The 24,241-nt window shown below is 49.8% G+C and overlaps 1 protein-coding gene across 28 annotated transcripts in view; it reads left to right on the top strand.

The window, feature by feature from the left end:
• Positions 1-24,241, top strand: part of GBF1 (golgi brefeldin A resistant guanine nucleotide exchange factor 1) — a 143,819-nt gene that overhangs the window by 113,892 nt on the left and 5,686 nt on the right. For 5 of the 28 annotated variants that reach the window (XM_055251026.2, XM_063626909.1, XM_063626890.1 and 2 more), the window contains 25 exons: positions 1,092-1,239; positions 1,556-1,779; positions 2,321-2,486; positions 3,236-3,447; positions 4,089-4,187; positions 4,784-4,978; positions 5,541-5,730; positions 6,322-6,462; positions 6,776-6,864; positions 8,451-8,653; positions 9,713-9,836; positions 10,406-10,531; positions 10,799-10,881; positions 11,539-11,775; positions 12,059-12,152; positions 12,532-12,708; positions 13,034-13,098; positions 13,184-13,307; positions 13,500-13,571; positions 13,710-13,804; positions 14,032-14,185; positions 18,702-18,927; positions 19,615-19,775; positions 19,903-20,143; positions 20,278-20,471. In XM_055251026.2, coding sequence (XP_055107001.1) covers positions 1,092-1,239; positions 1,556-1,779; positions 2,321-2,486; positions 3,236-3,447; positions 4,089-4,187; positions 4,784-4,978; positions 5,541-5,730; positions 6,322-6,462; positions 6,776-6,864; positions 8,451-8,653; positions 9,713-9,836; positions 10,406-10,531; positions 10,799-10,881; positions 11,539-11,775; positions 12,059-12,152; positions 12,532-12,708; positions 13,034-13,098; positions 13,184-13,307; positions 13,500-13,571; positions 13,710-13,804; positions 14,032-14,185; positions 18,702-18,927; positions 19,615-19,775; positions 19,903-20,143; positions 20,278-20,471 — 3,840 coding nt within the window. Of the gene's footprint in view, positions 1-1,091; positions 1,240-1,555; positions 1,780-2,317; positions 2,487-3,235; positions 3,448-4,088; positions 4,188-4,783; positions 4,979-5,540; positions 5,731-6,321; positions 6,463-6,775; positions 6,865-8,450; positions 8,654-9,712; positions 9,837-10,405; positions 10,532-10,798; positions 10,882-11,538; positions 11,776-12,058; positions 12,153-12,531; positions 12,709-13,033; positions 13,099-13,183; positions 13,308-13,499; positions 13,572-13,709; positions 13,805-14,031; positions 14,186-18,701; positions 18,928-19,614; positions 19,776-19,902; positions 20,153-20,277; positions 20,484-24,241 lie in introns of all 28 variants that reach the window. The other 23 variants (XM_055250977.2, XM_063626807.1, XM_055250931.2 and 20 more) reach the window with 11 other exon arrangements.

The raw sequence follows: 24,241 nt of genomic DNA, 5'->3' as shown, positions 1-24,241 counted from the left end.
GCAAGGAGTCAAGGAATCAGTGGCTTTACCATCTGACAACATAAAACTGCATCTGGAAAGACCAATAGTGAGAGGGACAGAGGGACAGGTGGTCTCACTGATATAACAAATTGGGAGCAGCAGAGAGCATAGCAGCAGCATGACATGACCTTCTATCCTGAACTCCACAAAGAAACTGGGACACCACTCCTTCCTTAACTCCAAGGAATGAGCTTTTGACCAATCTGATACAGAAATTCCAGAGAGTAAGAGATATGTTAGCTGGGTGTAGTGGCTCACACCTGTAATCCCAGCACTTCGGGAGGACGGGGCAGGCAGATCACCTAAGGTCAGGAGTTAGAGACTAGCCTGGCCAACATAGTGAAACCCTGTCTCTACTAAAAATGCAAAAATTATCCAGGCGTGGTGGTCCACACCTGTAATCCCATTTACTCAGGAGGCTGAGGCAGGAGAATCACTTGAACCCAGGAGGCAGAGGTTGCAGTGAGCTGAGATTGTGCCACTGCACTCCAGCCTGGGTGGCAAAGCTAGACTCTGTCTCAAAGAGAGAGAAAGATATGTTTATGGCTTAGGCCCAGCTCACATACCAATAAGAAAACCAGGACAGGAAGGAATAGACTTTTATAGTTGGATAAAACTATGAGTAGGAGGCTGCTCTACAAGCTAATTGAGGAGGAAAGCCGGGAGACCATGCACCTGTAGATCTGAGTGTCAGGGCAAAGGAAACCCTGCCCTTACACTTTCTGCAAGAAGGTCATGCATCATCCATAGGACTCGGGATTTCCTGCTTAATGTAACACTCAGGACCCAGAGAAGCAGAGTGATAAGTATGAGGGCTGGCCCTACCAATGACCAGCCCAGAAACAGAATGTCACCTTCTACATGGAGGCTGCCATGCCAACCTGTGAAGTGGTAAATATAGAAGCCAAGTTAGAAGAGTAGAAATGTGAACTGATAGTCTAGAGTCTTACTTTAGCTAAGATATGGGGTATAGCTTGTTTTCTAGAGATCAGTAGGACTAAATGAAGGGAGATTAATAGGGATAGAGTCTTAGTTTGAATACCAGTGCTAATGGGGTATGATATTTCCAGCTGAAAATGAGAGCTGGAGGCATGAGTGATTCATCCAAATGGAAGAAACAGAAGAGATCCCCTCGGCCCCCACGCCATATGACCAAAGTCACACCAGGTTCAGAGCTGCCCACTCCCAATGGAACCACCTTATCATCTAACCTCACTGGTGAGTGCCCTGGACTGCTTCCTCTGATTAGACAAAAGAAGAGCTCCTTTCTCTCTTAGGGATTTTGAAATTGAAGATCAACCAACTGAGGGGCTTTCGTTTTGGTGCTGAGAACAAAAAGGGAAACTCCAGGTCAAATCAGACTGTGACCATTCAGCAACTCTGCAGTGACTTAAGGTTGTTCTCTGACAACTTTAGAGACCAATATATGCGAAGATAAGCATGTAATCTGGGAAACAGAGACCCTAGTACCATGGAGGGTTTGTTTTGCCCACAGCCTCTTTCTTCTTCGAGCATCACGTACTTTTCTTGGCAGGCAGCATGCCCTTCATTGATGTGCCCACTCCCATCTCCTCTGCAAGTTCAGAAGCTGCCTCAGCAGTGGTCAGTCCCTCTACAGACAGTGGCCTGGAATTCTCCTCCCAAACCACTTCCAAGGAAGACCTTACTGATCTAGAGCAACCTGGCTCTCCAGGGTACAGCACAGCTACAGAACCTGGGAGCAGTGAGCTAGGTGTTCCCGAGCAGCCTGACCTCCAGGTATGGCTTTGATTTTTAAACGTCCCTCTTCAATATTCCGCTGTGGGAACTGGCTTGATCCTTTGGATCCTTTATGCAGGACTTGGCTCAAAAGAAGCTTGGGGTAACTTCAAAAGAAGCTCTGATCTTTCCTGCTTCTCAAAATTGGTTGTACTGCCTAGAAAACCCACAGCGTGACTCACTGTGAGAGGTTGCTCATGAGATTTATCAAGTTATGCATACAGGTAGTACTTGACAAAAGGGAAGGAGCTGGCCATTGCTTTTTCTGGAAGGTAATGATCGAAATCCTAAGCCTGTGAGAGACTCTGTGTCTCTAAGGTCCTAGTCACTGTAGGTCAGTGAAGCCTCAGGAGATGTTTTTCTGAGTCCTTCGTCATACTCCTGCCTGAGCCATCTTGCGGTGATTCATAAACCACTGAGCTAGCCCTACATCTGTAGCCCATTAGAGACAGCTTGGAAGACAGGTACTTCAGGGGAGTAAGTTCCAAGTTGCTCTTGCCTCATCCCTCTTCCCATATCTCCCTGCTACTGGTCATAGCAGGAAGGGACCCATGTGGAAAAGTCCCAGTCAGCATCTGTGGAGTCCATCCCTGAAGTGTTAGAGGAGTGCACGTCCCCTGCCGACCACTCTGACTCTGCCTCTGTCCATGACATGGATTACGTCAATCCCCGGGGCGTGCGCTTTACACAGTCCTCCCAGAAAGAAGGTGGGTACTCTGGTAGGCTCTGCCAATTCACCTCCCCCATCCTACCTACTAAGCTGCCTGAGCTTAGACTGTCTTAGACCAAGATATTGGACTACTGCCTGTTGCTTCAAGTTCTAGGCTATTTTCTAGTCAGGAAATGGAGTCAATCCATAAGACCGTTGGCATGGAGGGAGCCCTTCCCCAACTTACACTATAGGGAGGAAGTTTGATGGGCGATAGGAAGCAAGAAGGAAGGATAAAAAGCTTAGGACTTTTAACAGAAAGGTAGGATCATCAATTCTGATTTCCTCCAGAAGTAGACTAGTCCCCTCACATCCCCAGGGGAAAAAAAAATCCTTTTCCTTTTTTTTTTTTTTTTCCCTGTCACCCAGGCTGTATTGCTGCAGTGGCACAATCACAGCTCACTATAGCCTCGACTCCCTGGGTTCAAGCAATCCTCCGACCTCAGCCTCCCAAGTATTTGAGACTATAGGCATGCACCACTGCACTTGGCTACTTTTAAAAAATCTTTTGTAGAGATGGGGTCTCTCTGTGTTGCCTGGGCTGGTCTCAAACTCCTGGCCTCAAACAGTCCTCCCACCTTAGCCTCCCAAAGCACTAGGATTACAGGCATGAGCCATCACGCCCAGCCCTTTTCCTCAAAGAGAATCACTTACCTAAAATTGCCTTGTGTAATGCAGAGCAGGCTAGGCAAAGCCAGCAGATTAGTTGTTTTATAGCAGTCTCACTCTCCTCCTGGCCTTCCCCAGGCACAGCTTTGGTCCCCTATGGTCTTCCCTGCATCCGCGAGCTCTTCCGCTTCCTCATCTCCCTCACCAATCCACACGACCGCCATAACTCAGAGGTTATGATTCACATGGGACTGCATTTGCTGACAGTGGCCCTTGAGTCAGCCCCTGTAGCCCAGTGCCAGACCCTCTTGGGCCTCATCAAGGATGAGATGTGCCGTCACTTATTCCAGGTAAGACAAGATTGCTAGAGGGTCTCAGAGCCTCTTTCAAGAGCCAGGGGAACACAGGGAGGTCTGGCTGATTACGCAAAGATATAGGACCTAGGAAAGCATCTCCCTCTCAGTTGGCCAGTAGTTTTAGTAAGAGGGTTCCAGTAGTTCCCCAGGGACTCTGGCAGCCAGAGAGAAATATAGGAATGGCTAGATGTAGAGTTCCCTGGAAGCAATGGACCTCAGTGACACCTTCACTCAGAATGCCTCTTCTGCCTCTCTTGGTTGAGCCATAGTCAGCTTCAGAAACCTCACAGCCGGGCTGGGTGCAGTGGCTCATGCCTGTAATCCCAGCACTTTGGGAGGCCAAGGCGGGCGGATCATGAGGTCAGGAGATTGAGACCAGCCTGACCAATGTGGTGAAACCCAGTCTCTACTAAAAATACCAAATTAGCTGGGCGTGGTGACGTGCGCCTGTAATCCCAGCTACTCGGGAGGCTGAGGAAGGAGAATATCTTGAACCCAGGAGGCAAAGGTTGCAGTGAGCTGAGATTGTGCCACTGCACTCCAGCGTGGGCAACAGAGTGAAACTCCACCTCAAAAAAAAAAAAAAAAAAAAAAAAACCTCAAAAACTCATGGCCTACCCTACTGTCATCTCCAGCTACTCAGCATAGAGCGACTGAACCTTTATGCTGCTTCCCTGCGAGTATGCTTCCTACTGTTTGAGAGCATGCGAGAGCACCTCAAGTTCCAAATGGAGGTGAGTTTCTTGACGTGGGAAGAAAAAGGGAAAAAAAAAAGGGAGATATATGGCATCTTCAGTGGGGCCAGCTCTATCGTGCTGCAGGGGTAGGATTTAGGGACTTCCCATAGGAGAGTGCTTTTAGCCTCCAGAGTTCGGTTCAATCAACTGGCCTCTTTTGTGGAAAAGTTAAAAGGAGACCAAAGGAAACTGGCTGACCCCAAATATGAGAACTGCTAGGTAACCTCACCATGAATAGGAACAGCTCTTCTGCCCAGCAGTTACTCTGCAACACAGGTAGGTAAGTCAAGCCAGCATTGTCACTAAATTGCTAAAAGGAACTCTAAATAGGACCAGGTCATGTTCACATGACACAAAAGGGCAAGAGGCAACTTGTCTGGGACCAGGTATGTGATAGAGAGCCAGGCCTTATCCCCCAACATGGAGGTCAAAGAAGAGATATATTTAGGGGATGGAATACCTTTGGGTGTCTCTTAATACATGCCTCTTGGCTGGGCTTCTGCATCCTGTTTAATGTTTTTCCTGTCTAATTTTTTCTTTTTCTATCTTGAATCCTTTCCCCACCCAAATGGCAATTACTGGGTTATTGCCAGATGTACATCAAAAAGCTTATGGAGATCATCACTGTGGAGAACCCCAAGATGCCTTACGAGATGAAGGAGATGGCACTGGAGGCCATTGTGCAGCTCTGGCGCATCCCCAGCTTTGTCACAGAGCTCTACATCAACTATGATTGTGACTACTACTGTTCCAACCTCTTTGAGGATCTCACAAAGCTGCTGTCCAAGGTGCTGAGCACTATAACTGGCCTCTAGGAAAAAAGGCATTATAAAGGAAATCTCCCTGGTGGTAGTAAGGATGCTACATACAGAGAGGGGAACGCTTGAGAGCTGGGAAACAGAAGAAAGGCGTTTTCTTTTTTTTTTTTTTTTTTTTTTTTCTTTTTTTTTGAGATGGAGTCTTGCTCTGTTGCCCAGGCTGGAGTGCAGTGGCACAATCTCGGCTCACTGCAAGCTCCGCCTCCCGGGTTCATGCCATTCTCCTGCCTCAGCCTCCCAAGTAGCTGGGACTACAGGCGCCTGCCACCACGCCCAGTTAATTTTTTGTATTTTTAGTAGAGACAGGGTTTCACCGTGTTAGCCAGGATGGCCTCATTCTCCTGACCTCGTCATCCGCCTGCCTTGGCCTCCCAAAGTGCTGGGATTACAGGCGTGAGCCACCACGCCCGGCCAGAAAGGCGTTTTCTAAGGGCAATGTACAAGTTAGAAGAGGTTTTGGAAATTTTAGAAAATGATCAAAGTGTAAAGTGTTCTCCTAACTACAAGTCCAACTGATCTGTTTACTTTCCAGAATGCCTTCCCTGTGTCTGGTCAACTCTATACAACACACCTACTATCTCTTGATGCCCTATTGACAGTGATTGACAGCACCGAGGCCCACTGCCAGGCCAAAGTCCTCAACAGCCTCACCCAGCAAGAGAAGAAGGAGACAGCCAGACCAAGCTGTGAGATAGTAGATGGCACCCGAGAAGCTAGCAATAGTGAGAGGCATTTATTTCTTTGATGAACCCAGGGTTCTATGCTTATCCGTTCTCTACTCTCTGAGTTGTTTTTCCTGTCCCCATGTCACTTCCCCTGGGATGCTCCCAATTCTGTTTCTGGGCTTTGGCGGTTTAAATCACAGGCCAGTCAGGCAGATTAGTAGAACTCATAGCCTTCTCCCTTTTTGCTCCTCCCCACTTTGGTTTTTTATAGAACTATTATTTCTTTATGGCAAGAGAAGAGAACAGAGATTAAAGAATGTAGGATTTCTGTCTCTGAAAGCTCCACGTTCCACCATCCCTCATCCCCAATATCTGCCTTCACTCTAATTAGTCCTCTCTAGCTCCCCCTTGAAATTTGAGGTTGCAGAAGATCAGGGAAAGTGACTGGGTAATCTCTTCATTAAATTAGAGAATCTAATGCTTGGCTGGGACAGGGACTACTTATTTTGGCTTGGGTTTGTCCTGCTCAGGGCTGGCGCCCGGTGCAGGAACCATGCAGGTCTTCTGGGCTTGGGATTTGATCTATCCTGCAGCTCTGCTTGGCTTCATACCCTGTAAGTCTTCACGTATCTTCTTCTCTCTTACCAGCTGAGAGAACTGCCAGCGATGGGAAAGCTGTAGGCATGGCCTCAGACATCCCAGGCCTGCATCTGCCAGGTGGAGGGTGGCTGCCACCAGAACATGGGAAACCAGGACGCAGTGATATGGAGGAAGCTGTTGACTCTGGGGGTGGGTACTGGGTGTCCATGACCCTAAACTCCTCACCTGGAGGGCCTGGTGAAGAGCAGAGGGAGGGAGCAGACACCTAGGATAGTAACTAAGCAAGCCTTGGTAGCCCACCTTGCCTTCAGACTCAGAGAGAGGGAAGCAAACATATGGACCCTTAGTTGATAGGACTTCCAGGGAAGTGGAAGACTGGTGAGGACAAGATTTCTGAGGCTCCTCCTTGAAACTGGGGAGTATATTGGTGACCTTCCAAAAGTCCTTATCTGGGTAAAAAAAGGTCTTACAGATTTTTCTCCTCTCTTCTTCCTACTCCTAGCTGACAAAAAGTTTGCCCGGAAGCCACCTCGATTTTCCTGTCTCCTGCCAGATCCACGGGAACTAATTGAAATTAAAAACAAAAAGAAGGTACATACATATATTCCCCAGCCTCTGTCCACCTCTGTCTGGGTGTCCATTTTTGTAGGGTTTCCATCTCAGAAGATGAAGGAGAGTCTAGCACCTCATTGTACAGCTTCCTGAGGCCAGTCTTTGGGCTTGTTGGGACTTCAGCAACTCCCATTTGAAGCCCTTCTCTTACTCCTAAGCTATGTAGTTGAGCATACCCTATGTATGCCCCTGGGCAAATGCTATACCAATTGAGAGCCAAGTGTCACTAGTGGCAGTGACAGGAGCCTTGGGCGTTGGTGTCCTGTGGATCATTGAAGGTTACTGGTCATCTCCAGCTCTTGCATGATGATTGGCAATAAAGGGGAATTGATATTTATTCTGGTGCTTTAGTAAGGTTCAAATAGTAAGGTTCAAATAACTGTTTGTACTTTGGATTTTTTTTTTTTTTTTTTTTTTTTCAGACGGAGTCTCTGTCTGTTGCCCAGGCAGGCTGGAGTGCAGTGGCACGATCTCAGCTCACTGCAACTCCACCTACCGGGTTCAAGCAATTCTCCTGCCTCAGGCTCCCAAGTAACTGGGACTACAGGCACGTGCCACCACGCCCAGCTAATTTTTTGTATTTTTAGTAGAGACGGGGTTTCACCGTGTTAGCCAGGATGGTCTTGATCTCCTGACCTCGTGATCCGCCCACCTTGGCCTCCCAGAGTGCTGGGATTTACAGGTGTGAGCCACCGTGCCTGGCTTGTACTTTGGGTTTCTTAACACAAAGAAAACCTAACCCTTTCTGGCCGGGCGTGGTGGCTCACGCCTGTAATCCCAGCACTTTAGGAGATCAAGGCGGGCAGATCACCTGAGGTCAGGAGTTTAAGACTAGCCTGGCTAGTCTCTACTAAAAATACAAACATTAGCTGGGCATGATGGTGCATGCCTGTAATCCCAGCTACTCATGAGACTGAGGCAGGAGAATCAGTTGAACCTGGGAGGCGGAGGTTTCAGTGAGCTGAGATCACGCCACTGTGCTCCAGCCTGGGCAACAGAGTGAAACTCCATCTCGGAAAAAGAAAAAAAAAAAAACCTAACCCTTTCTTTCTCTTATTGCCAGCTTAAATGACTTTGGTTCATGTACGCCCTTGAGTGCATGGCCATGACTGGACATACAGAAATATGAGTTGCCTCCACAGTTAGTCCACTTTGTCTTTCAAACCCAGGGCATTAAGCTAGGCAACCAAAGAAGCTAAGCCAGGCTAAAAACAAGAGGCTGGCTGTCAACAAATGTCAGGGATGGATATAAAACTAGAGAGAAGAATTATCTAGTCTCTTTCTTCTACTTTTTCCCCGATCCTAAGTTAGAGAAGAGGAACTGTTTTATGTATCTTGAGCACTCAGGAAAGGAGTAAAAAAGAGTTCGTAAGCCAATTCAATTAGACATGAAGATGGGGGAAGCTAAGGCCATTATGATCTAGCCTTAGTTCTGTAGTCACTAAGAACCACATCCTAGGAGCTTTTTAGCTGACCAACTGTGGGTGGGCTATGGTGGACTCCAGGCTGGCCTTGTCTAATTTAGAGGCAAAGTAGCTTCTATACCTCTAGTTTTTCTCATGCAGCTGCTAATCACTGGCACAGAGCAGTTCAATCAGAAACCAAAGAAGGGGATTCAGTTTCTGCAAGAGAAAGGCCTCCTCACCATCCCAATGGACAACACAGAGGTTGCTCAGTGGCTCCGAGAGAACCCTCGGCTGGACAAGAAGATGATTGGAGAGTTTGTGAGTGACCGCAAAAACATTGACCTGTTGGAGAGCTTTGTGAGGTGAGGAAGCTATAAGGAATGTGGGATATAGCCAGGTACGGTGGCTCATGCCTGTAATCCTGACACTTCGGGAGGCTGAGGCAGGCAGATCACTTGAGCTCAGGAGTTCAAGACCAGCCTGGGCAACATGGTGAAACCCTGTCTCTACAAAAAATACAAAAATTAGCTGGGCATGGTGGCATGCACCTGTAGTCTCAGCTGTTCAGGAGGCTGAGGCAGGAAAATTGCCTGAGTCTGGGAGTTCGAGGCTGCAGTGAGCTGTGATCATGCCACTGCACTCTAGTCCGGGTGATAGAGTGAGACCTTGGCTCAAAAAAAAAAAAAAAAGAAAGAAAGGTGGGACATGGTTAGTGATCAGTTTATTTTTTATTTTTTTATTTTTTTGAGACAGAGTCTCGCTCTGTCGCCCAGGCTGGAATGCAGTGGCGCGATCTCGGCTCACTGCAAGCTCCACCTCCCGGGTTCACGCCATTCTCCTGCCTCAGCCTGCGGAGTAGCTGGGACTACAGGCGCCCGCCACCGAGCCCGGCTAATTTTTTGTATTTTTAGTAGAGACGGGGTTTCACCATGGTCTCGATCCCCTGACCTCGTGATCCGCCCGCCTCGGCCTCCCAAAGTGCTGGGATTACAGGCGTGAGCCACCGCGCCCGGCCTAGTGATCAGTTTAAAGGGACAGAACATCCCTACCTCAAAGCAGTCTCTATAAATTTCTTCTGGAGACCCTAGCCAATGTCCTTCCTCTACCCATCATTTATATCTGTTGGACCTGAAAGGGACTCCAACGAGATAGTTTGGGGAGCCCCCTCCATTCTGCATGGAGTCCATTGCAAAGGGGTAGAGCAGGGTTCCAGGGGGTGAGGGTTCTAGGCAAGAGTCTGTGGATGTGAAAAGTATTAAGGCTAGGGGTTGTGTTAGGGATGAACAGGAGATACTGCCCCTTTGCTAGAGACCTCAGCCTCCTCTCTTCCAGTAAGAGTAGGTTAGGAGGACAGTGACTAAAAGAGCCTGACATGTGCAGCTTACACATTTTCAGCCTCTTCTTCCTTTCTTTCCCTATAGCACCTTCAGTTTTCAGGGTCTGCGACTGGACGAAGCTCTCCGCCTCTACCTGGAAGCCTTCCGTTTGCCTGGGGAAGCACCAGTCATCCAGAGGTTGCTGGAGGCATTCACAGAGCGTTGGATGGTGAGTTTGAGTGTCAGGGGCTGAGCCCAGGATCCAAGGTCAGTTTGACTGAGGGCTGAAGAATCCAGCTGCTGTCTTTTATTTTTTTTTTTTGAGACAGAGTCTCGCTCTGTCACCCAGGCTGGAGTGCAGTAGCGCAGTCTCAGCACACTGCAACCTCCACCCCCCGGGTTCAAGCATTTCTCCTGCCTCAGCCTCCCGAGTAGCTGGGATTTCAGGCACCTGCCACCAAGCCTGGCTAATTTTTGTATTTTTAGTAGAGATGGGTTTTGCCATGTTCGTCAGGCTGGTCTCGAACTCCTGATCTCACGTGATCCGCCCACCTCGGCCTCCCTGAGTGCTGGGACTACAAGGGTGAACCACTGCATCCAGCCTGCTGTCTTTTAAAAAGGCAGAGAGCAAAATTAATGACCTTTCCACGAAGAGATCAGCTTCTGTTAAGGAGTTGGCAAGAGGCTGGCCACCTTCTGGATGGTACCTCTCCTCTGTACTAGCACTGACCAGTGGGTTCTGAGGGTTTAATTGGCCAGAGAAGGGCATTGACACAGGCGGGATCTTTGCTTTTTCAGAATTGTAATGGCTCCCCATTTGCCAATAGCGATGCCTGCTTTTCCCTGGCCTATGCTGTCATCATGCTTAATACTGACCAGCACAACCACAATGTTCGTAAACAGAATGCACCCATGACCCTGGAGGTAAGCTTGGGTCCCAGTCAAGGCAAAGAAGACCCAGCACAGCTTTGGAGGTAGCAGGAAGGACATAGGATTTCCGGTGGGCATGATGGATGGGGTTCTGTCCAAGGGAATCAGGAAGGGCTGGCCAACCTAGAAAAGGGACTGGGGTGGGGAAGTGGGTTTTTTCACTTACTTTTTCCTAAGTCCTATTTACTAAAAACCCAGGAGTTCCTTGGGTGGGGCTTCAGTATTGACACAAGGGGAAAAAACTTACTGGCCTGTCTTTAGGAGTTTCGCAAAAATCTAAAAGGTGTGAACGGAGGCAAGGACTTTGAGCAAGACATCCTGGAGGACATGTACCATGCCATCAAGTGAGTATACATAGAGAATAGTGCAGTATCTCTGTTAAGAAGAAGCACACTGCTTCCTTTCCCAGTTTTTAGAGTCATGTCAGACTGCAGTGACTCACATGCCCTGGATTTAGCCTCGGAACTTAGTTGGGCAGCCCCCTCTCTGCCAACTGTTTCTTCCTTAAAGAAGCCCAAATGATATTGGGACTATAGTACTCTAAGCCAGGGTCCAAAGTGCTGCTCTTAAGTAGGATATCATGGCCCCATTTTCTGAACTTAAAACAAGTACATTTTCCTGTATAGATTACAAGATGCTGGCTGGTAGAGAACCCAAGATGGGCACTGGAGTGTGAGGCCCAGGTTACAGGTCAGAAATGGGCCACTTAGTTCTTTACTGTAAGTCAGAAAAGGTAGAATTGTTCATTTTATCACACCTAGTAAGAATGTGTGATCTTACTGTAGAACTAAAGGCCTCACTTACAGATAGGGCTTTAAGATTATGGGACACTTCCTTTCTTTCTCCCTGCTCCCACTGGTGGGTGGAACGCAGACCACTGAGCTGCAGTTCTGATGACCTCTCATCAGTGGAGAGTGCTAGTATGGATGAACTCCTAGTCTTGGTTTGGAACTAGTCAGGTTCAAAGCAGTGCAACTGCTCCTTCCCTTACCTCCTGACAGGAATGAGGAAATTGTAATGCCTGAGGAACAGACAGGCTTGGTTCGGGAGAACTATGTGTGGAATGTGCTGCTTCATCGAGGTGCCACCCCTGAGGGCATATTCCTGCGTGTGCCTACTGCCAGCTATGATCTTGACCTCTTCACCATGACCTGGGGCCCCACTATTGCTGCTCTCTCTTATGTCTTTGACAAAAGCCTTGAGGAGACAATCATCCAGAAAGCCATCTCAGGCTTCAGGTAGCCCAGCTTTGGCCTTGGTCTTCACCTCCCCCTACCTCTGTGAGCTAACATGGTTTTCTCCGTGCCTCTCTGACTCCTACTCTTACTTCATTAGAATGGGGTTCCCCCTGAGTTTTTGGAGGGAGGCTGAAGCTTGGGTAAGCTCAGTCTTAAACAGAAACAAAATTAAAAGGTTTCTTCCTGGGACTGACTGGGGAAGAGCCCCATGCAAGCTCAGGGACTTGGAAGGGCTGCTTGGCCTTCCAGTGACTCTGTTTCTGGGATGGGGGTAACATTACAGGAAGTGCGCCATGATCTCCGCCCACTATGGCCTCAGCGATGTGTTTGACAATCTCATCATCTCTCTATGCAAATTCACAGCTCTCAGCAGTGAGGTGAGCAGGTGCAGGAACTGTGTACTTGGAGCTCCAAAGGAGGACCTCTCTTTTAGCCATGGATCTACCCTTATCAACAGACCTGGTTGCCCTCAGCATCTTCCCTCACTGCCCCCACTTGAATATACCAGAGCTTAGGCCATTTCTGTCTTGCACACTCTGGGATAAAACTAGTGTTACTTCATGTAATGGGGATGGGAAAGGAGATACAGTCGTGGGGAAGGCCTTAACTAGGTTAACCCACTCCCACCAGTATTATGGGGGATTGAAGCAGAGCCAACAAAAGGACCCTGAGGGAACCATCATAGGCAGAGACCTAAGAGATTGTCCTTTCCAGACAGTAGCTCGGCCTTAAGTCTGTTCTCATCCTCTTTTCCAGTCTATTGAGAACCTGCCCAGTGTATTTGGAAGCAACCCTAAAGCCCATATTGCAGCCAAGACAGTATTCCATTTGGCCCATCGTCATGGTGACATCTTGCGGGAGGGCTGGAAGAATATCATGGAGGCCATGCTGCAGCTCTTCCGAGCCCAACTACTGCCCAAGGCTATGGTAGAGGTAATTCTTAGTAGGAGACTAGTGACCAATAACAAGGCAAGAGCTTCAACATTGTATGCTGTCTGTACATAGAAGTAAGTGGTTGAGAGTAATGCTGGGCCTGATGCCTGCCATAGCTCAGCAGGAATGCCTCAAATGTAAGACCACAGATCTTGGGGGATAGCTGTTAAAGAAGGCTGGTAGATGCCATTGCCAGTCACCAATTGGCACAATAGCATAGGGGCAGAAGACTAGAGGAGGAAATCCAGAGAACTTTGGTGGGTGGAGGCAGGGGCACAAATACAAAGGACACATGGAAAGAAATTATTTTGACTTACTTTTCCAGGTAGAAGATTTTGTGGATCCCAATGGCAAGATCTCTCTACAGCGGGAAGAGACACCATCAAACCGGTAAAAGCAGACCAGAGGCTCAGGGGCTTGGGGAGGGAGAGTCAGAACTTTGGGGCTCACCACACCATGTGCCCTTTTTCTACAGAGGAGAGTCAACAGTGCTGAGCTTTGTGAGCTGGCTAACACTGAGTGGTCCTGAGCAGTCTAGTGTGCGGGGCCCATCCACTGAAAACCAAGAGGCCAAGAGAGTGGCCTTAGAGTGTATAAAGGTAACTGCCCATCCACCCCGGTGAGAAAGCCTAAACACCTTCCTATTAGACAGATGCTACCCGGTGAACTGAAGAATAAATCATCCAGGATTTTTAACCAGGGCTGACTCTGCCCTCTCCCCCTGGCTCCTGGGGACATTCTGTTCCCTTCAGCCTTTGTCAAAGACCCCCTCTCTCTTTTGCCCTCTCTAGCAATGTGACCCAGAAAAAATGATCACAGAAAGCAAGTTCCTCCAGCTGGAATCACTACAGGAGCTCATGAAGGTAAAGGATGAAGAAAGGAAACATGGAACAACTGGCTGAATCTGGGAGGCGTGACAGGGACAGTATTATTTCTGTCAGGGCAGGGCCAGTGGTTGGCTTCTTTTCCATGCCTACTTTCCTGCTGCTGTTCCCCTTCAGGCTCTGGTCTCAGTGACACCAGATGAAGAGACATATGATGAGGAAGATGCTGCTTTCTGCCTAGAGATGCTGCTAAGGATTGTGTTGGAGAACAGGTGAGATGAGCATAGTCTTTAGCAGACCCCACGCTGGGCTTGTGCCAAAGGGATGGAAGCCATCTTGCTGAGTGGGCTCTGGGGAACTGTAGACAGCAGGGGAAAAGCTTACTCATCATACCTGTCTACTTAGGGTATAATACCAATGAGTCCTGAAAGGCCTAGGGGACCTGTTGCCCAGTGGCCCCTCTGGCTGAGACTATCTTCATTCCTTTATGTCTACACAGGGATCGTGTGGGCTGTGTGTGGCAGACTGTTCGAGACCATCTATACCACCTCTGTGTTCAGGCACAAGATTTCTGCTTCCTTGTGGAGCGGGCAGTGGTGGGGTTGCTACGCCTGGCCATTCGGCTGCTCCGGAGAGAAGAGATCAGTGGTCAGGTAAGCAGAGTGCATCTTGGAGAGTGGGCAGGTATGCAAGGGATTAAGGCCACAGTTGTCAATTATGAATATGGCCTGAGACAGAGTACATTTAGTGCCCCATAGCATGAGTCCAGTGACCAACCACAGGGCTGGTGCAATCTAGCAGTTGGCATTGGGAGTGAGCCTGGAATGGCCTCAGGCATGGAGCTTGTGCTCTGCACCTCAGCCTCCTATGAATCTGCTCTGTAGGACTGGCCTGCTACTGCCTTATAATAGTCCCAGCCCTGTACCTGGTTCCCTGTCATGCTTATGACCCTCCTGAGATCTCTTTGCTTAACTACAAAAAACAACAAGCATAGAACTAATAAGTGGGTTCAACAAGGTCACAGGATGTGAGATCAATACACAAAAAGTAATTATATCTCTACATGCTAACAATGAACAATATAGAAACTGAAATTTAAAATATAATACCATTTACAAGTGTTCCAAATAAAGTGAAATACTTAATATAGCTGACAAAACATGTATAAGATTTGTATGCAGAAAACTACAAAACTACAAAATAAATTGAAGATGTAAATAAATGAAGAGGCATACTATGTTCATGGATTGGAAGGCTCAACATAGTAACGTTGTCACTTCTCCCCAAATTGATCTGTAAATTCCACATAACTCCTATAAAAATCTCAGAAAGGTTCTTGTAGACATAGGTAAGCTTATTCTAAAATTTAGATGGAAAGACACAAACTCTAGAAGAGCTAGAAAGAATAAAGTGGAAAGAATCACTCTCTCTGGGCTGGTTGCAGTGGTTCATGCCTGTAATCTCAGCACTGCGGGAGGCCGCGGCAGGCAGATCACTTGAGGTCAGGAGTTCGAGACCAGTCTGGCCAACATGGTGAAACCCCATCTCTACTGAAACACACAAAAATTAGCAGGGTGTGGTGGCACACACCTGTAATCCCAGCTACTTGGGAGGCTAAGGCAGGAGAATCGCATGAACTCAGGAGGCGGAGGTTGCAGTGAGCTGAGATCACGCCACTGCACTCCAGCTGGGTGACAGAGTGAGATTCTGTCTCAAAAAAAAAAAAAGAATCTGGTATTAGGACTTATTGTCCACTTTGGGAGGCTGAGGCGGGTGGATCACAAGGTCAGGAGATCAAGACCAGCCTGACCAACATGGTGAAACCCCATCTCTACTAAAAATACAAAAATTAGCCAGGCATGGTGGTGAGCGCCTGATTGCTACTCAGGAGGCTGAGGCAGGAGAATCGCTTGAATCTGGGAGGCGGAGGTTGCAGTGAGCCAAGATTGTGCCATTGCACTCCAGCCTGGGTGACACAGTGAGACTCCATCTCAAAAAAAAAAAAAAAAAAAAAAAAAAAAAGACTTGCTCTTGGCTGGATGCGGTGGCTCATGCCTGTAATCCCAACACTTTGGGAGGCCAAGACAGGTGATCACCTGAGGTTGGGAGTTCGAGACCAGCCTGACCAACATGGAGAAAGCTTGTCTCTACTAAAAATACAAAATTAGCCAGGCATGGATGGTGGGGCATGCCTGTAATCCCAGCTACTCAGGAGGCTGAGGCAGGAGAATCGCTTGAACCTGGGAGGCAGAGGTTGTAGTAAGCCAAGATCACGCCATTGCACTCCAGCCTGGACAACAAAAGCAAAACTCTGTCTCAAAAAAAAAAAAAAAACAACTTACTGTATAGCTATAGTAGTCAAGATTATGTGGTGTCGATGGAGGGACAGACACGTAGATCAATGGAAAAGAATAGAGAGCCCAGAAATAAGCTCAACACAAATATGTTCAGTGGATTTTTTGACCAAGATGTAACAACAATTCAGTGGAGGAGGACTAGCCTTTTCAGTAAGTGGTGGAGGGATTGAAATCCATAGGAGGAAAAACCAAATGAACCTTGACCTAAACCTCATACCTTACAGGAAAATTAACTCAAATGGATCATAGATTTAAATGTAAAGCTATAAAAACTTTAGAAACAGGAGAAAATCTTCAGGATCTAGAGCTAAGCAAAGAATTTTTAGCATGTTTGGCAATCCCGTGGATCTGTCTCTTGCCTCAACACTGTCTGGATGGAACAGATCCGGGGGAGACTCTCTGAACAAAAATAATTTTTAGACTTGACATTAAAAGCACAATCTAGAAAAGGAAAAATTGATAAGTTGGACTACATTAATATTTTTAAAAGTTTTGTTCTATGAGAGCCTATGTGAAGAGGATGAAAAGACAAGCTATAGACGAGGAACAAATATTTGCAAATCACATATTTGAGGAAAGGTATTTATAATATAAAAACTCTCAAAACACAAGTGATAAAACAATCCAATTATTAATAGAAAATGGACAAAACATAGGAACAGATGTGTTTTGCCAAAGAAGACATACAGATGGCAAATAGGCACATGAAATGAAGATAGCATCATTAACCATCAGAGTACTGCAAACTAAAACCACAATGAGGCTGAACGTAGTGGCTCACGCCTATAATCCCAGCACTTTGGGAGGCTGAGGTGGGTGGATCACCTGAGGTCAGGAGTTTGAGCCCAGCCTGGCCAACATGGTGAAACCATGTCTCTACCAATAAATACAAAAATTAGCTGGGCGTGGTCACGCACCCCTGTAGTCCCACCTACTGAGGAGTTTGAGGTGGGAGGATCGCTTGAACCCAGGAGGTTGCAGTGAGCTGAGATCGTGCCACTGCACTCCAGCCTGGGTGACAGAGCAAGATTCCAAAAAATAAAACCACAATGAGACATCACTACCCACTTTTCAGAATGGCTAAAATAAAAAGTAGTGACAATACCAAATGCTGAAAGGATGTGGAGAAACTGGGTCATTCATATATTGCTAGGTGGGAATGTAAAATGGTACAGCTACTCTGCTGGCAGTTTCTTATAAAATGAAACATATAATTACCATACAACCCAGCAATTGCATCCTTGGGCATTTATCCCAGAAAAGTGAAAGCTTGCTTTCTCATAAAAACCTGTACATGAATGTTTATAGAAGCCTTAGTTGTAATAGCCAAAAACTGGAATCGGCCCAGATGACTTTCAATAGGTGAATAAACTGTGGTATATACATACCATGGAATACTATTCAGCAATTTAAAGCAACAGACATCTCCAGGGAACTATGCTGAGTGAAAGAAAAGCCAATCTAAAAAGGTTATATAATTCCACTTATATAACATTTTTGAAATGACAGAACTTTAGAATTTGAAGACAGGCTGGGCACAGTGGCTCACACCTATAATCCTAGCACTTTGGGAAACTGAGGCTGGTGAATCACTTGAGGTCAGGAGTTCGAGACCAGCCTGGCCAACATGGTGAAACCCCATCTCTACTAAATATACAAAAATAGCCAGGTGTGGTGGCTCACACCTGTAATCCCATCTACTTGGGAGGCTGAGGCAGGAGAATCACTTGAACATGGGAAGCAGAGGTTGCAGTGAGCCGAGATCCTGCCTGTACTCTAGCCTGGGCGACAGAGTAAGACTCATCTCAAAAAAAAAAAAAAGGAATTTGAAGACAGATTGCTAAGGATTAGGGATGGGGGCAGGAAGGAAGAGGTGGGTGTGGTTATAAAAGGGCAACATGAGCTGGGCATGGTGGTGCGTGCCTGTAGTTCCAGCTACTCTGGAGGCTGAGACAGGAAGATCACTTGCGTCTGGGAGTTTGAGGCTGCTGTGAGCTATGATCATACCACTGCACTCCAGCCTGGGTGACAGAGCAAAACCTGTCTCTAAAAAAAGAAAAAGGCAAAATGAGGGATACTGTTGTGGTAGAACTGTTCAATATGTTGTTCTGTGGTGGATACACAAACCTACACAGGTAATAAAATTGTATAGAAATTAATACACACAAAAATGCAAGTAAAACAGGAAATCTGAATAAGATCAGAGAGTATCTTGATTATGATATTATACTATAGTTTTGCATAATGTTACCATTGGGATAAACTGGGCAAAGTGTATAAGGGACCTTTTTGTATTATTTCTTTACAACTGCATATGAACCTATAATTTTCTCAATAAAAATTTGTATTTGAGGCTGGGTGCAGTGGCTCATGCCTATAATCCCAGCACTTCAGGAGGCCAAGACGGGAAGATCGCTTGAGCCTGGGAGTTCAAGACCAGCCTGGGCAACATAGTGAGACCCCATCTCTCCAAAAAAGAAAAAAAAATTAGCCAGGTGTGGTCACATGCACCTGTAGTCCCAGCTACTCCATAGACTGAGGCAGGAGGATGACTTGAGCCCAGGAGTTTCAGGTTGCAGTGAGCTGTGATTGTGCTACTGTGTTCCAGCCTGGGAGACAGACCAAGACCCTGTCTCAAATAATATAATTAATGTATTTCTATTTGGAAAAAAAAAAAAAAAAAGACCAGAGCAGTATCCTAAATTGGGTCCTAGCCAAACTGTCTTCACTGGCCTAAGGAGACTGGTGGGAAAGAAAACTAGACAGGAAGCTGTGTGCCCACTCCCCGCTTCCTACCCTAACCCCACTCCAGGTGCTGCTCTCTCTACGCATTTTGCTACTGATGAAACCCAGTGTGCTATCCCGAGTCAGCCACCAGGTTGCGTACGGGCTCCATGAACTCCTGAAGACCAACGCAGCCAACATCCACTCAGGTGATGACTGGGCCACACTCTTCACGCTGCTGGAGTGCATCGGCTCAGGTGTGAAGCCTCCAGCTGCTCTGCAGGCCACAGCCAGAGCAGATGCACCTGATGCTGGTAAGCCCTTTCCCAGGGAGACTCAGGCTGGCAGATAAACAGTTACACCCCAGGAGCTGGGACAGGAAAACAAAACACAGGTTACTGTGTTCAGCAGATTAAACAGCCCTGGCTTCTGCCATCGCTTCCAGAGCTTCCAGTGCCCGCTGGCCAGTACCCATAAGTTAAATAGCATGAGGGCAAATAAGCAATGCAGACAGCTGTAAAGCCAGGCTTTCTACTGTCCTGAGGACTGAGTTGTCCTGAGGACTGTTTCCCAGTTTCTGTTTCTGAGCTGTCCTGAGGACTGTTTTCCCAGAATTCTGGGAAAACAGAATTGTGTGAGCAGACTTTATATCACGAAATCGATATATCACTAAATCCCAGAAACTGGGAAAACAGTCCTCAGGACAGTAGAAAGCCTGGCTTCATAGCCTTCTGCATTGCCTATTTGTCCTTGCCACCACTCCCTAGAGTGGTGCTACAGCTGCCACTAGATGCCATCAGGAGCCCAGATTAGCCTGCCACCTTATTTGGTCAACAGAGAAGCTGTTCCGGCCATCCTTTGGCCCTCTGGTGACAGAAATTAAACTATGCCAGAGAGAGGGGAGGCCAGGCCTCAGCATCTTTTTTCTGAGAGCCTGATTTATCCCTCATCCCAGTGCCCCATCCCCACCCTGACTCTGTCCTTCTCCCTGCCTACCATAGGGGCCCAGTCAGACAGTGAGCTCTCATCCTACCATCAGAATGATGTGAGCCTGGATCGAGGGTACACTTCCGACTCAGAGGTCTACACTGACCATGGCAGGCCGGGCAAGATACACCGATCAGCCACAGATGCCGATGTGGTCAACAGTGGTTGGTTAGTGGTGAGTGACGATATGGGCAGCAATTGAGTCTCTCCCGCTTGACCTGTGGGAAGAATTCCTGGTCCTCTGCAAGGACATTCACATAGGGGCCAAGCCTGCGTCCCCAGCTCCTCTGTGTACTTTACAGGTCGGGAAGGATGACATTGATAACTCCAAGCCAGGGCCCAGCCACCCAGGCCCTTCACCCCTGATCAATCAATACAGCCTAACAGTGGGACTGGATTTGGGGCCACATGACACTAAGTCTCTGCTTAAGTGTGTGGAATCGCTGTCCTTCATCGTGCGTGATGCTGCCCATATCACACCTGACAACTTCGAGCTCTGTGTCAAGACTCTCCGGATCTTTGTGGAGGCCAGTCTGAATGGCGGTGGGTCAGGTGATGAGGGGGCAGCTGGGGAGTAGCCATGCAATTATGCAGGGGAGAGGCTGAGAGAGGAGAAAAGGCAGGGTATCTATGCCTATATAGACACGGAAATGTGACCTGAGTCTGGCTCTGCTCAGGATGCAAGTCCCAGGAGAAACGTGGCAAGAGTCACAAATATGACAGCAAAGGGAACCGCTTCAAGAAGAAATCCAAAGAGGGATCAATGCTTCGCCGGCCTCGAACCTCCAGCCAACATGCCTCTCGGGGCGGGCAGAGTGATGATGATGAGGACGAAGGCGTGCCTGCCAGCTACCATACGGTGTCTTTACAGGTCAGTCAGGACGTAAGTATGGCACCCTTTACTTCCTCTCCTCCCCTGCACCTGATACTGGGAGCCTGGGGTGGCCAGGGAAAGCCAGGGCTGAAGGGAAGGGCCCATGTGTGCCAGCCCAGGCCCTGGACCACCATCTTCACAACATTCCCTTACCCAAAACCTTACCTGTAAGTCTTTATTTGCTTAAATTTAATTTATTTATTTATTTATTATTTTTTTGAGATGTAGTCTCTCTCTGTCACCCAGGCTGGAGTGCAGTGGCGTGATCTTGGCTCACTGCAACCTCCACCTCCCGGGTTCAAGCAATTCTCCTGCCTCAGCCTTCCAAGTAGCTAGGACTACAGGCGCGTGCCACCATTCCTGGCTAATTTTTTGTGTTTTTAGTAGAAACGGGGTTTCACCATGTTGGCCAGGATGGCCTTGATCTCCTGACCTCGTGATCCACCTGCCTCCCAAAGTGCTGGGATTACAGGTGTAAGCCACCGCACCTGGCCTTTAAATTTATTTTTAAACTAAAATTTACTTATTTTTTGAGTAGGTTCAAAATATACAAAAGGGTAAACTGATAAAACTAAGTTTCCAATCCATTCCTGTCCCCAGCTGCTGAGTTCCCCTCACTAGAGGCAACCACTGTCACCAGTTTCTTGTCTATCCTTCCAGAGTTACCCTGTGTCTATTCAAAGGCATATAAAATTAATTCTGTGAGCAGAGTTTATATCACTAAATTGATGGAGAACCAATTGCCTTAAATAGAATAACCATAGAAAAATGACGAAAGTGTCCTCCCTCCCTCCCTCCCTCCCTCCCTCTCTCCCTCTCTCTCTCTCTCTCTCTTTCTTTCTTTCTTTCTTTCTTTCTTTCTTTCTTTCTTTCTTTCTTCTTTCCCTCTCTGGCCCAGGCTACAATCTACTCGGCTTGCTGCTGCCCGCTCCCCTGGGACTGCCGGCGCACACCACCGCTGCCTGCCTTTTCTCCTTTGGATGCAGGCACGCGTTCGCCATCTTGGCCACGCTGGTCGCCAGCTCCTGACGCCGAGTGCTCTGCCTGCCTCAGCCTCCCGAGGTACTGGGACTACAGACGGAGTCTCGCTCACCCAGTGCTCGGTGTTGCCCGGGCTGGAGTGCGGTGGCGTGGTCTGGCCTCGCGGCAGCCTCTACCCCCCGGCCGCCTGCCTTGGCCTGCCAGGGTGCTGGGATTGCAGCCCCTGCCCTGCCGCCGCCCCATCTGGAAGGTGGGGAGCGCCTCTGCCCGGCCGCCCCGTCTGGGAGGTGAGGAGCACCTCTGCCTGGCCGCCCCGTCTGGGAAGTGAGGAGCGCCTCTGCCCGGCCACCCACCGTCTGGGAAGTGAGGAGCGCCTCTGCCCGGCCACCTACCGTCTGGGAAGTGAGGAGCGCCTCTGCCCGGCCACCCACCGTCTGGGAAGTGAGGAGCGCCTCTGCCCGGCCACCCTGTCTGGGAAGTGAGGAGCACCTCTGCCCGGCCGCCCCGTCTGGGAAGTGAGGAGCGCCTCTGCCCGGCCACCCATCGTCTGGGAAGTGAGGAGCGCCTCTGCCCGGCCTCCCATCGTCTGGGAGGTGAGGAGCGCCTCTGCCCGGCCGCCCCGTCCGGGAGGAAGTGAGGAGCACCTCTGCCCGGCAGCCCCGTCCGGGAAGAAGTGAAGAGCGCCTCTGCCCGGCCGCCCCGTCCGGGAAGAAGTGAGGAGCGCCTCTGCCCGGCCGCCCCGTCCGGGAAGAAGTGAGGAGCGCCTCTGCCCGGCCGCCCCATCCGGGAAGAAGTGAGGAGCGCCTCTGCCCGGCCACCCATCGTCTGGGAAGTGAGGAGCGCCTCTGCCCGGCCACCCACCGTCTGGGAAGTGAGGAGCGCCTCTGCCCGGCCGCCCCGTCTGGGAAGTGAGCAGCGCCTCTGCCCGGCCACCCCGTCCGGGAAGAAGTGAGGAGCGCCTCTGCCCGGCCGCCCCGCCCGGGAAGAAGTGAGGAGCGCCTCTGCCCGGCCGCCCCGTCCGGGAAGAAGTGAGGAGCGCCTCTGCCCGGCCGCCCCGTCCGGGAAGAAGTGAGGAGCGCCTCTGCCCGGCCGCCCCGTCCGGGAAGAAGTGAGGAGCGCCTCTGCCCGGGCGCCCCATCCGGGAAGAAGTGAGGAGTGCCTCTGCCCGGCCGCCCCATCCGGGAAGAAGTGAGGAGCGCCTCTGCCCGGCCACCCATCGTCTGGGAAGTGAGGAGTGCCTCTGCCCGGCCAACCACCGTCTGGGAAGTGAGGAGCGCCTCTGCCTGGCCGCCCCGTCTGGGAAGTGAGGAGCGCCTCTGCCCGGCCACCCACCGTCTGGGAAGTGAGGAGCGCCTCTGCCCGGCCACCCACCGTCTGGGAAGTGAGGAGCGCCTCTGCCCGGCCGCCCCGTCTGGGAAGTGAGGAGCGCCTCTGTCCGGCCGCCCCGTCTGGGAAGTGAGGAGCGCCTCTGCCCGGCCGCCCCGTCCGGGAAGAAATGAGGAGCGCCTCTGCCTGGGCGCCCCATCTGGGAAGAAGTGAGGAGCGCCTCTGCCCGGCCGCCCCATCCGGGAAGAAGTGAGGAGCGCCTCTGCCCGGCCACCCATCGTCTGGGAAGTGAGGAGCACCTCTGCCCGGCCACCCACCGTCTGGGAAGTGAGGAGCGCCTCTGCCCGGCCGCCCCGTCCAGGAAGAAGTGAGGAGCGCCTCTGCCCGGCCGCCCCGTCCGGGAAGAAGTGAGGAGCGCCTCTGCCCGGCCGCCCCGTCCGGGAAGAAGTGAGGAGCGCCTCTGCCCGGCCGCCCCGTCAGGAAGAAGTGAGGAGTGCCTCTGCCCGGCCGCCCCCTCCGGGAAGAAGTGAGGAGCGCCTCTGCCCGGCCGCCCCGTCTGGGAGGTGAGGAGCGCCTCTGCCCGGCCACCCTTCGTCTGGGAGGTGAGGAGCGCCTCTGCCCGGCCACCCATCGTCTGGGAGGTGAGGAGCGCCTCTGCCCGGCCACCCATCGTCTGGAAAGTGAGGAGCGCCTCTGCCCGGCTGCCCCATCTGGGAAGTGAGGAGTGCCTCTGCCCGGCCACCCATCGTCTGGGAGGTGAGGAGCGCCTCTGCCCGGCCACCCATCGTCTGGGAAGTGGGGAGCGCCTCTGCCCGACCACCCATCGTCTGGGAAGTGAGGAGCGCCTCTGCCCAGCCACCTATCGTCTGGGAAGAAATGAGGAGCGTCTCTGCCTGGCCGCCCCGTCTGGGAAGTGAGGAGCCCCTCTGCCCAGCCGCCCCGTGTCTGGGTAGAAGTGAGGAGCTCCTTTGCCTGGCCTCTCCGTCTGGGAGGTCTACCACGGAGGCCAGAAGCAATGTGGGGGCTGGACGTGGTGGCTCACGCCTGTGGTCCCGGCACTCTGGGGGGCGAGGCGGGTTGATCACTTCGGGCTAGGAGTTCGAGACCAGTCTGGCCAACTTGGCGAAACATGAAGAATACAACAGACAAACCAACCAACCAACTCAATGACAACAAAACAGGTCTACCCTGGAGTCATACTCTAATTTTTTCTATTTTCCTCCCTTTCTGATCCTTTATCCCACTTTCTTTTTCTTCCTCTTCCTTCTCCCTCTTCTTTGTCAAATAGAGGATTGAGTTATTATCACTGATCCATATAAAGTCCCTCTCTCATTTATTTTAACTCCCACCCCCATTTCTATTCCCCGACTTCCCATGTGCAACCTTCCTAATATGTTTGATACGCATCTTTTTGTTTGTATGTATTTTTAGAAAATGTTTATTGTTTTTATATGCAAAAA

The sequence above is a fragment of the Symphalangus syndactylus genome, chromosome 2 (genome assembly GCF_028878055.3).
Source record: "Symphalangus syndactylus isolate Jambi chromosome 2, NHGRI_mSymSyn1-v2.1_pri, whole genome shotgun sequence".
NCBI lineage: Eukaryota > Metazoa > Chordata > Mammalia > Primates > Hylobatidae > Symphalangus > Symphalangus syndactylus.
The sequence above is the reverse complement of the archived record's forward strand: the minus strand, read 5'-3'. Positions and strand labels throughout refer to the sequence as shown.